The sequence below is a fragment of the Gekko japonicus genome, unplaced genomic scaffold (assembly GCF_001447785.1).
Source record: "Gekko japonicus isolate JY-2015 unplaced genomic scaffold, Gekko_japonicus_V1.1 scaffold5468, whole genome shotgun sequence".
NCBI lineage: Eukaryota > Metazoa > Chordata > Lepidosauria > Squamata > Gekkonidae > Gekko > Gekko japonicus.
Window position 1 is genome coordinate 27356 of NW_015167219.1, and position 12596 is coordinate 39951.

Consider the following 12596-nt stretch of genomic DNA (forward strand, 5'->3'; position numbering starts at 1 on the left):
CGAGACTGCGCCTGAGCCGCCAAGGAGAGAAAGCCGCCGTCCGGGTGCTGCTAGGTAACCCCTCCCCGCACAAATTGTGGCCCTAGTTAGGATTCGACTACAAACGTCGTCTAATGTAAACCGCTCTGAAACCCATTAGGGGTCATGGGCGGTATAGAAATCACATGTAAATAAATTAAAAAAAAAAAATACGGCTTGCCCAAGGTCATCCAGCCAGGTGCAAGTGGAGGAGTGGGGAATCAAACCCAGTTCTCCCAGATTAGAAATTGGATTTATACCCTGCCCTCAAAGGAGTCTCATAGTGGCTTACAAATACCTTTCCCCTTCCCCTCCCCACAACAGACACCCTGTGAGGCAGGTGGGGCTGAGAGAGCTCCGGCAGGAACGGCTCTTTTTCAAGGACAGCTCTGACAGAACTATGGCTTGCCCAAGGTCATCCAGCAGCTGCACATGGAGGAGGAGTGGGGAATCAAACCCGGTTCTCCCAGATTAGAGTCGCGCATTTAACCACGACACCAAACTGGCCAAATCGCTCGCTCCCAACTTTAATGCCAGTAGCTCACAAAGTAGAATTTCTGCTCACAAGAGTCCACAGCTTAGAGGGAGCCTTGGTGGTGACATCTCAGGTGAAATAAATAAATAAATAAAAGAAGTTTCCTACAGCCACGGCTGGAGTTCTCAAACCGACCCTGCAGTGCGGCAGCCAGCCCTCCCTCGCCTCCTCGGGATACCTCCGGCAACGGCACGCCTACAGACTCTCGCGTCTCCTGCAGTCTCGTCCTGCCCTCCTGCTGCTTCAAAAGCTGGATGCCGCGGAGCGACTTGCAGTTTGCAAGTGAGGGATAATCCCTCCAGGAGGGCAGGTGGCCGGGGACAGCGATTACTGAGGCCTGGGGAAGGCGACTCTGCCAACTGCAGAAGGAAGCTTCATTAAGATTAACTTCGGTTTACCTAAGACTCTTAGAGGAGACTGGAGGAGGCAATGCGAGCGAGGGAGGTGCTTGGATGCGGCCGGAGACACAATCAGCCCCCCAGGAGTAGCAGCCTCAGGGCGGGCCACGATAGCCAAGGAAGCTTAAGGCGGGTGGGCGGGGCCCTGAGACACTCACCGTTCCAGAGACAGCCCCCAGGCAATGACGGACACCCCCTCTGGCAGGCCCATCGGTAGCAGCATCTCTGGGCGGAAGACTCCAGAGTTTCCCACCTCCACCCACTTCCTCAAGCCTGCAACGGAAACAAAGGGGGCACCGTTAAAGCTGGGGAGGCGGGGCAGGAGGGGCGACGAACCCCGCGCTGAACGGCCACAAGCCAGGTGGCGACCCCGGCCAGGCCAACTGCAGAAGACCCCCGGCCAGGCCAACTTCAGAGAATCTGATCTGTTCCTCTGCTCCCCGCCTGCGGCCGGCAGCCCACCAAAGGCCAGAGAATAAGGGCACCTCCAGCCCAAGGAGGAGGATGCAAAGTACTCCGGTCATTTGTTGACAAAACAAGAGTGTTGAGATAATCCGCCCCGATCCTTGTACAGAAGGTACTCGCAGAACAAAGAGAATGGATATGCAGCAGCACTGGCTCCCGTGGGCAGAACAGGATGGAAGAGGTGAAATTGCTGAGCAGTCGGGTTAGAATGGATAAAAGGAAGTACTTCTTCACCCAAAAAGGATGAACACATGGAATTCACTGCCACAGGAAGTGGTGGCGACTACAAGCATGGACGGCTTCAAAAGGGAATTAGATAAGCATATGGAGCAGAGGTCCATCGGTGGCTCTTAGCCACAAGTCACAGATAGAAACTCTTATCTATGCCAATAAAGGTTTTGAAATTGAAATTGAATTGATAGGAACTCTCAGGCTGGGGCAAGTGATGCTCTGTTATTCTTGGTGCTTGGGGGAGGAGCAACAGTGGGAGGGCTTCTAGTGTCCTGGCCCCACTGCTGGACCTCCTGATGGCACCTGGTATTTCTGGCCCCTGTGTGACACAGAGTGTTGGACTGGATGGGCCATTGGCCTGATCCAACATTGGCTTCTCTTATGTTCTTATATGAAGCAGAGGTCCATCAGTGGCTATTAGCCACAAGGTATGGATAGGGACTCTCAGTCTGGGGCAAGGGATGCTCTGTGTTCTTGGATCAACAGTGGGAGGGCTTCTGGTGTCATCTGGCCCCACTGCTGGACCTCCTGATGGCCCCTGGTATTTCTGGCCACTGTGTGACACAGAGTGTTGGGCTGGATGGGCCACTGGCCTGATCCAACACTGGCTTCTCTCTTATGTTCTTATGTAACCCCTCACAGTCCACCTACAAACTGGAATTTGCAGCGAACTCCACCAACCAAGAGGTGACGGTTACCACAGTGTTCCCACATGTGCAGGGCCTTCCCCAAAGATTCGGAAGGCTGAACAGGAGCTTGAGCAACACAGAAAGGAATGCTCTTCAGGCCACAGTTGCTTGCTCCTTCCTCCCCCTTATTGCAAGTTTATTTTCCCCCCCGAAGGGCTTCAGAACTACAAAGTGTGTTCATTTGACAGAACTATTTACAGCAGCCTTTTAAACAAAGTTCTTTTCCTTACAACAGGAGGGCTAAATGGAATATGAGGCCTTTATTTGAGGCTGATGCGTATTACTGAGCCTGTTCGCTCTAAGCTGAGTGTGAGCTAGCTCACACAGTTCTTATGTAACCCCTCACAGTCCACCTACAAACTGGAATTTGCAACGAACTCCACCAACCGAGAGGTGACGGTTACCACAGTGCTCCCACATGTGCAGGGCCTGCCCCACAGATCCGGAAGGCTGAACAGGAGCTTCAGCGACACAGAAAGGAGTGAAGGAATCCTCTTCAGGCCATACTTGCTTGCTCCTTTCCCACTCTTTGGAGATTTCCCCCCTTATTGCATGTTTTTATCCCAGTTTATTCCCCCCCCCCCCCGAAGGGGTTCAAAACCACGAAGCGTGTTCACGTGACAGAGCTATTTACAACAGCCTTTTAAACAAAGTTCTTTTCCCGATAACAGGAGGGCTGAATGGAATATGAGGCCTTTATTTGAGGCCGATGCATATTACTGAGCCTGTTCCCTCTAAGCTGAGTGAGTGTGAGCTCACACTAGCCTCTGGCTCACACATTTTTTTTAGCCTCTGGCTCACACATTTTTGTCTTAGCTCAGGGAGGACGGCTCCAGAGCAAACTAACTTAATGCAGTAGACAAATGGCTCGCTCACCACTTTAATGCCGGTAGCTCACAATAGGATTTTTGCTCACAAGACTCCACAGCTTAGAGGGAGCGTTGCAACCCTGACATGTTCAGGAAGGGAGCCAGTCCTTCAAATTTGAGGCCACCTGGGACTTCCAGAGACAGGAGCCCATCTAAGCATCGCCAGGCTGTGCCGCCACAACGGAAAAACGCTCCTACTTATAGCACACGATCGGGCTGACCGAGTTTTGCGCTCGTGTGAGTCATACGGGGATTACCGGTGGCTAAACTGGGGGCAGCTGGAATTCCTCCTAAAGGCTGTGACTACGTAGCTGCCTTCTTGACCAGAGTGGAAATTTTTTAAAATATCTGAAATGGTTCGCAGGTAATAACGTGAGCAGAGATCAGGGCGCCTAGACTGCCTGTTCCGGCCCTCAAATATAACGGCTTCCACTCTGCTGGCCTGGCTGCGGAAGACGTGTTCGTTTATCAATTCATCTCCTGGGCAACGTGCTTTAAACACCCCCCCCCAGAGGGGATCAGACAGGGGCACAGAGGACCCCCTGCATCTTGGCACCATCTTGCTGCCTTCCTGGCCGCACTTACCCTGGTGGTAGCTGAACACCTCCATGCTGGGCTCCGTGTAAGGGTTGTAAGCAGGCTTGAACCGCAACTGTGTAATCCCTGTCAAGTGGTGTGTAGTGGTTAGAAACACAGACTCTAATCTGGGAGAATCGGGTTTGATTCCCCACTCCTCCACATGCAGCTGCTGGGGTGACCTTGGGTCAGTCACAAGTTCTCTCAGTGACAAATCCTCAGAGGGGATCAGACAGGGGCACGGAGGACACCCTGCATCTTGGCACCATCTCGCTGCCTTCCCGGCCGCACTCTTACCCTGGTGGTAGCTGAACACCTCCATGCTGGGCTCCGTGTAAGGGTTGTAAGCAGGCTTGAACCGCAACTGTGTAATCCCTGTCAAGTGGTGTGTAGTGGTTAGAAACACAGACTCTAATCTGGGAGAATCGGGTTTGATTCCCCACTCCTCCACATGCAGCTGCTGGGGTGACCTTGGGTCAGTCACAAGTTCTCTCAGTGACAAATCCTCCTGAGCACACGAAGCTGCCTTCTGCTGCTGAACTGGCCCGTCATGGTCAGTCTTGTCTACTCAGACTGGCGGCAGCAGCTCTCCAGGGTCTCAGGCAGGACCTTGGGACAGTCACAAGTTCTCTCAGTGACAAATCCTCCTGAGCACACGAAGCTGCCTTCTGCTGAACTGGTCCGTCATGGTCAGCCTTGTCTACTCAGACTGGCGGCGGCAGCTCTCCAGGGTCTCAGGCAGAGCAAGGTCTTCCACATCCCCCCTGCCTGGACCTTTCAACTGGAGGTGGCGGGGATTGAACCGGGGACCTTCTGCATGCCAAGCAGAGGCTCTTCCACTGAGCCACAGCCCCTCTTTATAGCTCTCCAGGGTCTCAGGCGGAGGTCTTTCACATCCCCTACTGCCTGGTCCTTTTAAGTGGAAATACTGGGGATTGAACCTGGGACCTCCTGCAGGCCAAGCAGAGGCTCTGCCACTGAGCCACAGCCCCTCTTTACAGCTCTCCAGGGTCTCAGGCGGAGGTCTTTCCCATCACCTCCTCCCTGGTCCTTTTTAACTGGAGATGCCGGGGATTGAACCTGGGACCTTCTGCATGCCAAGCAGAGGCTCTGCCACTGAGCCACAGCCCCTCTTTACAGCTCTCCAGGGTCTCAGGTGGAGGTCTTTCCCATCCCCTCCTGCCTGGTCCTTTTGACTGGAGATGCCGGGGATTGAACCTGGGACCTTCTGCAGGCCAAGCAAAGGCTCTACCACTGAGCCACAGCCCCTCTTTATAGCTCTCCAGGGACTCAGGCGGAGGTCTTTCACATCCCCTACTGCCTGGTTCTTTTAAGTGGAAATGCAGGAGATGCCGGGGATTGAACCTGGGACTTTCTGCAGGCCAAGCAGAGGCTCTCCCATGAAGCAGCTCCCAGAGAACATCTCTTTGGCTCCTCGCCAGGCCTACCCTCCCATCTCCACCCTCTTCAGCCTTCCTCCTCCTCCTCCTCTCACGCAGCAGCTCCATCCCAGCTTGGTGAAAAACTCTTTCAGGACACCCATCAGGTCTCCCAGCGTCAAGCCATAGTCTGCCACCACCCCTTCGATCTGGTGGAACTCGGCCAAGTGGGTAGCATCCAGGGTCTCGTTCCTAAAGACTCGGTCGATGGAGAAGTATTTGGCGGGGGTGAACTTCTCCTGCGGGGAGGAGAGAAGCAGTTATAAAAACTCTGGGCTTCGGCTCGGCTCGAGGGTTTCTGTCTCAACAAGCACAGCCCCCCACCGCCAGCCTAGTCCATCCGGCCCCACGAGATGCGGATGAAGCCGACCCCCAACCCCTCAATGGCCCGGCTCTTCAGTCATCTCCCGCAGAGCCAGGAAGGCGCGTGCGCGGGCGACTACCTGCTGTGCCAGCTGATAGAGCATGCGCGCACTGACAGCCGTGGTGTGTGTCCGAAGCAGATTCTTCCGGGCCTCTTCCAGCTTCCAATCGTACTTGTACCTGAGAGAGGAACAACAACAACAACGAAAGAAATGCATTAACCGGAGTCATCTCTCTTTTTTTTATAACATTTTTTATTTTTAAAACAAACACATCAAACGAACAAACATAGAGAAAAGACATAAAGTGCAGGTTACAAAGAGTTTCTGATTATATCTATTACAATACCTCCTACCTTGTAAGAAATGTATAAATTGTTTTTAGTCACCATATATTCATATCTGTGTTTACAGCGTTGTATTTAGCGGCTTCAAAAGGGAATTAGATAAGCATATGGAGCAGAGGTCCATCGGTGGCTATTAGCCACAAGGTATAGATAGGGACTCTGGGGCAAGTGATGCTCTGTCATCTTGGTGCTTGGGGGGGTCAACAGTGGGATGGCTTCTAATGTCCTGGCCCCACTGGTGGACCTCCTGATGGCACTGGTATTTCTGGCCACTGTGTAATACAGAGTGTTGGACTGGATGGGCCTTTGGCCTGATCCAACATTGTCATCTCTTATGTTCTTATGTTCTCAAAACTGAATTCTAGAGTACTTCGAAATGATATCGTAAGACTTAACTGTTCATTTATTGTATTCTTCCAGCCATTTATAAAATCTTGACCAGTGTATTCTGAAATCTCCCTTCTTCTTGCCCTCTCAAAAATAAAGTCAGTTTATCTATCTCAGCAGTTGCAAGTTTTGTCTAACGTTTCTTCTTCTGAGGGTATTTTGTCTTTCCTCCAATATTTTGCATATAATATTCTTGCGGTACTCAGTGCATGTATAATAAGATGCAAGTCTTGACTTTTACATGTTTCCAGTGTCATCTCAACTGACAATCAACTTGTACAACTGTTCGTTGCGATTTCGCCAGTTAATTGCTGGTATCCAATGAGACCTGTCGGTGGAGTGGCCAGACCTCACGGACTCAGAGAGCTTCCTACTTTCCCCACCCTCTGCAGCCCATCAAGGGCCCCCACCCAATTTAAAAAATATATATTTTAAAAAGAAGAGACTGGATTTATACCCCGCCCTTCACTACCTGAAGGAACCTCAGAGCGGCTTTCAATCTCCTTTCCCTTCCCCTCCCCACAACAGACACCCTGTGAGGTAGGGCCTGAGAGAGCTCTTTCGACGACTGCTCCTGATAGAACAGCTCTGAGAGAACTTGTGACTGACCCAAGGTCACACCAGCAGCTGCATGTGGGGGCGTAGGGAATCAAACCTGGTTCTCCCAGATTAGAGTCCGTGCTCTCTTAACCACTACACCAAACAGAATAATAATACAAAAAGGATACAGGAAGAAAAAAAAGAGGGATTACAGAACATGATGCATGTCAAGAACAATCATAGTTAACAGAATGGATGAGTCAGAAAATATTTCTCTCCAACATCCCCTTCATTACAATTATTAAGGTATTATCTGTAAAATACAATGGTGCTTACTTGTGCTGGGGAACATTTACATTCAACATCTTAAATTTCAAACTCCCCAACTCCAATTTTTGTTCCTGAGCGTTCGCTGACTGCCACAAGCTAAAACTGGGAGGTCAGGAAAGGGTGCATGGGCAGGAATCTTTGGAACTGTGTGGTTGGATGTAAGCCAGTGATGGAGGACTGGTCTTGACAGCAGATCCAAAAAACCCCGTCATTGATCTGCTGGATTCACTGTTCAAAATGCCAGCAACAAAAGCTGTGCAAGGCCTTGTTATTAAAACAAATAAAAACAACAAAAACAAAACAAAAACAAAAATACTCTGCAAGCTTCCCAGTTCCCTGGAGTTGGAGGTCCAAACATAAACAAAGGGAACTGGGAATGTTCCAGCGCACAATGGAAAAAAACACCAAATGGCAGTCTGTAGAGCAGGGGTGCCGAACTCATTTGTTATGAGGGTCGGATCTGACATAAATGAGACCTTGTTGGGCCGGGCCGCGTGTGTCATAAAACATAATGCCAGGGAGCGGAGATATAAACTTTAGAAAGGACACAAACACAAAGGGTTTTTTTAACAAAATAAAAACACGATTAAAACATGAGCACTCTTGTAATATTTTGCTTATTTAACAGTGTCTGATAACTGACACCTCTTGCTCTGAAGTATTGCATCAAAAAGTCTGTGCTGCTGCAATCTTGAGTATGCTGTTCAAGTACGTATCTGTAAGCTGCAAACCCACTTTTGATTTATCGACATCCACCACAGAAATCTCATGCTCAGAGTTCTGAGTCTAGGACCCAGGGGAAAACATGAAATGGCTGAGCGAATGAGAGAGTCTGGCGAAGCAAGCTGTGATGCAGCAGCAGCAGCAACAGAACTGGAAGCAGGAGATGGCCAGTTCCACTGCAGGCCTGATGGAAGTTCCCTGGGGGCCTGATCCGGCCCCTGGGCCGTAACTTTGACACCCCTTCTGTAGAGTGTTTAATGGCGTGAAGGATGTATTGCAGGCCTCACTGCATGTGGTGCGAGATGCAAAAGATATTTTCAGGCTGCACCAATCGCTAGTGAAGCACGGAATATAAAATAAAATTAAATTTAAAAAGTGGCCGGTCCTTCGTTTTAGGATTCTAACAGCTTAGTTAACTATTGTGATTCTTGTAACGCAATTCTTGTGACAGGCAACAAAGAGAACAGTGCCACTGTTATCCTCCAGACACCAGAGGGGAAAAGACGGATATCTTCGGAGCCGGGCCAGGGTTCTGTTTGCCCTCCTTTGTTGTTCAATATCTTTGCAGAACGACTCTATAACTTTGGAGTTGGGAGGCTTTGATATGCTTATGACACACGCACGAAGCACACAGGCATCTTTTAGGGGGAAATCTGGGTTTTACTCTATCAGTTTGAATTGTAACCGGTGTTCCCTCTGAGCTGAGGTAGTGTGAGCTAGCTCACAGTTTTTTAGCCTCCGGCTCACACATTTTTGTCTTAGCTCAGGAAGAGCAAACTAATTTATGCAGCAGCCAAATCGCTCACTCACAACTTTAATGCTAGTAGCTCACAAAGCAGAACTTTTGCTCACAAGACTCCGCAGATTAGAGGGAGCATTGATTGGAACTTGAGCTACAAGCAAAAGTGGGATATAAACACGTCAATAATAAATCATAATAAAGAGCCCTGCTGTGCATGCTGCTGCAACCAACCATCTGGTCTCCCGTACCAGGCTCTACACATCTTTCAGAGCCAAATGGTGTGCTGATGCTTTTAAAACACAACATCCTGATGTAAGAACATAAAGAACATCGTCCACCCAGCGATTCGAAAGCCTCGGTGAGTAGATAAAATGGGAACCACTCCTTAGAGAGGGTGGGCACACCGACTCCCTTCTGGGAAGGTGTTAGCTCTCAGTTGGAGACGTCCTGGTCTGGACTCGGAAGGCGGAAGAATCTACTCAGCTAAGAAAAATCCCTGCAGTGGGATGCTCCGGCCAGGTGGTGGCAGTGTGGCAATGCAGCTGTTCGGAACATGACTGGGTCAAGCCAGACACGTTTCCACCGGGCAGTACGGCGTATGCAACTTAAATGAATTATATGTTGTCTTCCCTATCCCCTATGAAAAACATTGTTAGTCCCCTCTCTAAAGAGTAACTGTAAATCACTTTGATCCCACTTGTGGGGAAAGCAATTAATAAATCGAAAGCATTATTATTATTATTATTATTACTACTACTACTACTACTACTACTACGCCCTCCCACTGTTACCCCCCAAGCACCAAGAATACAGAGCACCACTGCCCAAGACAAAATGTTCCATCTATATCTTATGGCAGCCACTGATGGATCTCTGCTCCACGTGTTTATCCAATCCAATGACTGGATTTCCAGGACCAACTCTAAACAAACAACGCCCTGCCCCCCCACAACACATTTGATCAGTCTTACCCCTGGGATCCATAGCCTCCTTGGGAGTGAACCCGCTTGACCCTCTTTAGATAATCCATAGGGAAATCAGTGGCTTCGGCAGGATCTGGAAAGAACAAAACACACACTGAGATTTAACGCACATCACAAAGCCATAACCACAAGGAGAGTCGGATTTTCCGAGGGCACAGTGGGAAAGCTAATGCCACCGCCACCCTGACCACTGCTGATGAAGGGACTCTTTTCTTTCTGTAGCAGAATGGGCGTCCCTCCTGATTCACCGGCTGCCTACGGGGATCGTGTGGTGCTAAATTTATCATTCAGAACCTAAAAAGGTTAGTCAAGAATAGAAGAGGGCCAACTTTAAAAATCTAATTATGAAATATACAAAAATATACAAATATCTACATAAATTAAAATAACAAACAAGGGCCCATTCATGACCCTCTTTAGATAATCCATAGGGAAATCAGTGGCTTCGGCAGGATCTGGAAAGAACAAAACACACGCTGAGATTTAACACACATCACAAAGCCACAACCACAAGGAGAGTCGGATTTTCTGAGGGCACAGTGGGAAAGCTAATTCCACCACTGCTGATGAAGGGACTCCTTGCTTTCTGTAGCAGAATGGGTGTCCCTCCTGATTCACCGGCTGCCTACGGGGATCGTGTAGAGCTAAATTTATCTTCATGGAAGTAGCAAGGAGGGCCGCCTGCAAATTGTGCCCCTGTCTCCATCAGGAGTTGGTTTGCACCTGTGAGAGTTGCCCAAGTCCATCCACCTGCAATCCTAACAGTTCTTCTTAAAATGGGGCTGGCCACAGTGCAGAACAGGGATGCCAGCCTCCAGGTGGGACCTGGAGATCCCCAGGAATTACAGCTCATCTCCAGACTACAGAGATCAATTCCCCTGGAGAAAACGGGATGCTTTGGAGGGTGGACTCTGTGGCCCTGTACACCCCGTGGAGGTCCCAATCGTCCCCAGGGCTCCACCTCCCAAATCTCCAGGAGTTTCCCAACCTGGAGCTGGCTACCCTACACCCCCCATCCCCCACCGGTGGCCAGGAGGGACCTGACAACTCTCACCCCTCCTGCTGCAACCTAGGACCGGTGTCACCGGTGTTCCTAAAGTCCAAACTGATGGCTGCAAAAGAGGACATCAGTCATGCAGGAACCGAGCAACACAACTGACCCTTAAGGAAGAAGGTGTCGTGCTGGTCCCGGGCTGGATGCTGCTGCGGCTGGAAAAGGGCGTCAAAGTTCCAGAAGGAGCTCTCAATGAAGTTATTGGTAGGCATTTCTGTAAAACTGAGCGGGGAACAAGCCTAGAGTCACCAAACAAGCAAACAAACAGGGCAGATCATAGGACTGGCTTCTGCTGTGTTATCAATGAGTAGAGGGAGAACTTTGGAAGAGCCCCGCTGGGTCAGACCAGGGAGGGTCCCTCCAGTCCAGCCTCCCGTCTCACACAGGGGCCAGCCAGTCCCTCTGGAGGGCCAGCAACAGGGCAGAGAGTCCGAGGCCTTCCCCTGATAAGAGCATCAGAAGAGCCCTGCTGGGTCAGACCAGTGAGGGTCCATCTAGTCTGGCCTCCCGTCTCACACAGGGGCCAGCCAGTTCCCCTACCCTCAGGAAATACCAAAAGATAAGGTTTTCTTAAAAAATGAAGACATTTGCCCCTGTCACAAGTGCTCCACCAGCACTCCTTCCTCCCTGGAATGGTCTGCGTGGATATGTTAATGGACGAGACGCGTCCCCTGGATGCACTAGCAGACTGAGCCACGACTGCGTGGTATGCCTGCAAACCCACTGTTTCCTCCTAAGAACGCAAGTCAAGAAGGACTTCACGTGCGCAGCTTCCCCTGCCCTCTGACACCTTTCGGTTGCACAAGATATGAGAGGAGAAGAGACTGGATTTACACCCCGCCCTTCACTCGGAGTCTCAGAGCGGCTTACAAACTCCTTTCCCTTCCCCTCCCCACAACAGACACCCTATGAGGTGGGTGGGGCTGAGAGAGCTCTCCCGAGAACTCCCCTTGAGAGAACAGCTCTGAGAGAACTTGTGACTGACACAGTCACACCAGAAGAAGAAGAAGAGATTGGATTTCTACCCCGCCCTTCACTACCCGAAGGAGTCTCAGAGCGGCTGACAAACTCCTTTCCCTTCCCCCTCCCCACAACAGACACCCTGTGAGGTAGGTGTGGCTGAGAGAGCTCTGACAGAAACGGCTCTTTTTCAAGGACAGCTCTTGTCAGAACAGAACAGAGAATATCCCTTGTCTCCAACAGCTGCAGTTCCCTGTCTGATACACTACAGATAAGATACACACCCCATTTCGAGGAAGATCTGCCGGAACTGGCTGCGGACTTTCAGCAGCGGGTGGAGATGACCGCTTTCGGGCATGATGCCCAGGGCCTCAAAGTTATACGCCTTGAACTTCAAGTCTTTCCAGGAGCCACTGCAAGGTTGGGGAAGAGGAAGGAGATTGGGGGGGGGAGCATTAATTCTGCAATAAGGAAAATGACAGGGAGTTCCTGAATCCACTAGACAAGTGGTTTCCTGTACTGGAGAAGACCTCCCACTGTTGCCCACTCCCAAGCACCAAGAATACAGAGCATCCCTTGCCCCAGACCAAGAGTTCCTATCTATACCTTGTGGCTAAGAGCCACCGATGGACCTCTGCTCCATATGCTTATCTAATTCCCTCTTGAAGCAGTCCAGGCTTGTAGCTGCCACCACCTCCTGTGGCAGTGAATTCCATGTGTTCATCACTCTTTGGGTGAAGAAGGACTTCCTTTTATCCGTCCTAACCTGACTGCTCAGCGATTTCATGGAGTGCCCACGAGTTCTTGTATTGTGAGAAAGGGAGAAAAGAACTTCTTTCTCGACTTGCTCTATCCCATGCATAATCTTATAGACCTCGATCATGTCACCCCTCAGCCATCATTTCTCCAAGCTAAAGAGCCCCAAGCGCTTTAACCTTTCTTCGTAGG

General features: G+C 50.4%; 1 protein-coding gene across 1 annotated transcript in view; it reads right to left on the reverse strand.

The window, feature by feature from the left end:
- Positions 1-1089: 1089 nt before the first annotated feature.
- The window catches only part of FARSA (phenylalanyl-tRNA synthetase alpha subunit), a 20106-nt gene continuing 8599 nt past the window's right edge, over positions 1090-12596 (reverse strand). Inside the window, exons 7-13 of the mRNA XM_015413169.1 lie at positions 11933-12061; positions 10795-10910; positions 9623-9707; positions 5664-5763; positions 5291-5459; positions 4079-4156; positions 1090-1224 (exon numbers count right to left, since the gene is read on the reverse strand). Of these exons, the coding sequence (XP_015268655.1) occupies positions 1106-1224; positions 4079-4156; positions 5291-5459; positions 5664-5763; positions 9623-9707; positions 10795-10910; positions 11933-12061 (796 nt within the window). The 3' untranslated portion in view covers positions 1090-1105. The remainder of the gene's footprint in view (positions 1225-4078; positions 4157-5290; positions 5460-5663; positions 5764-9622; positions 9708-10794; positions 10911-11932; positions 12062-12596) is intronic.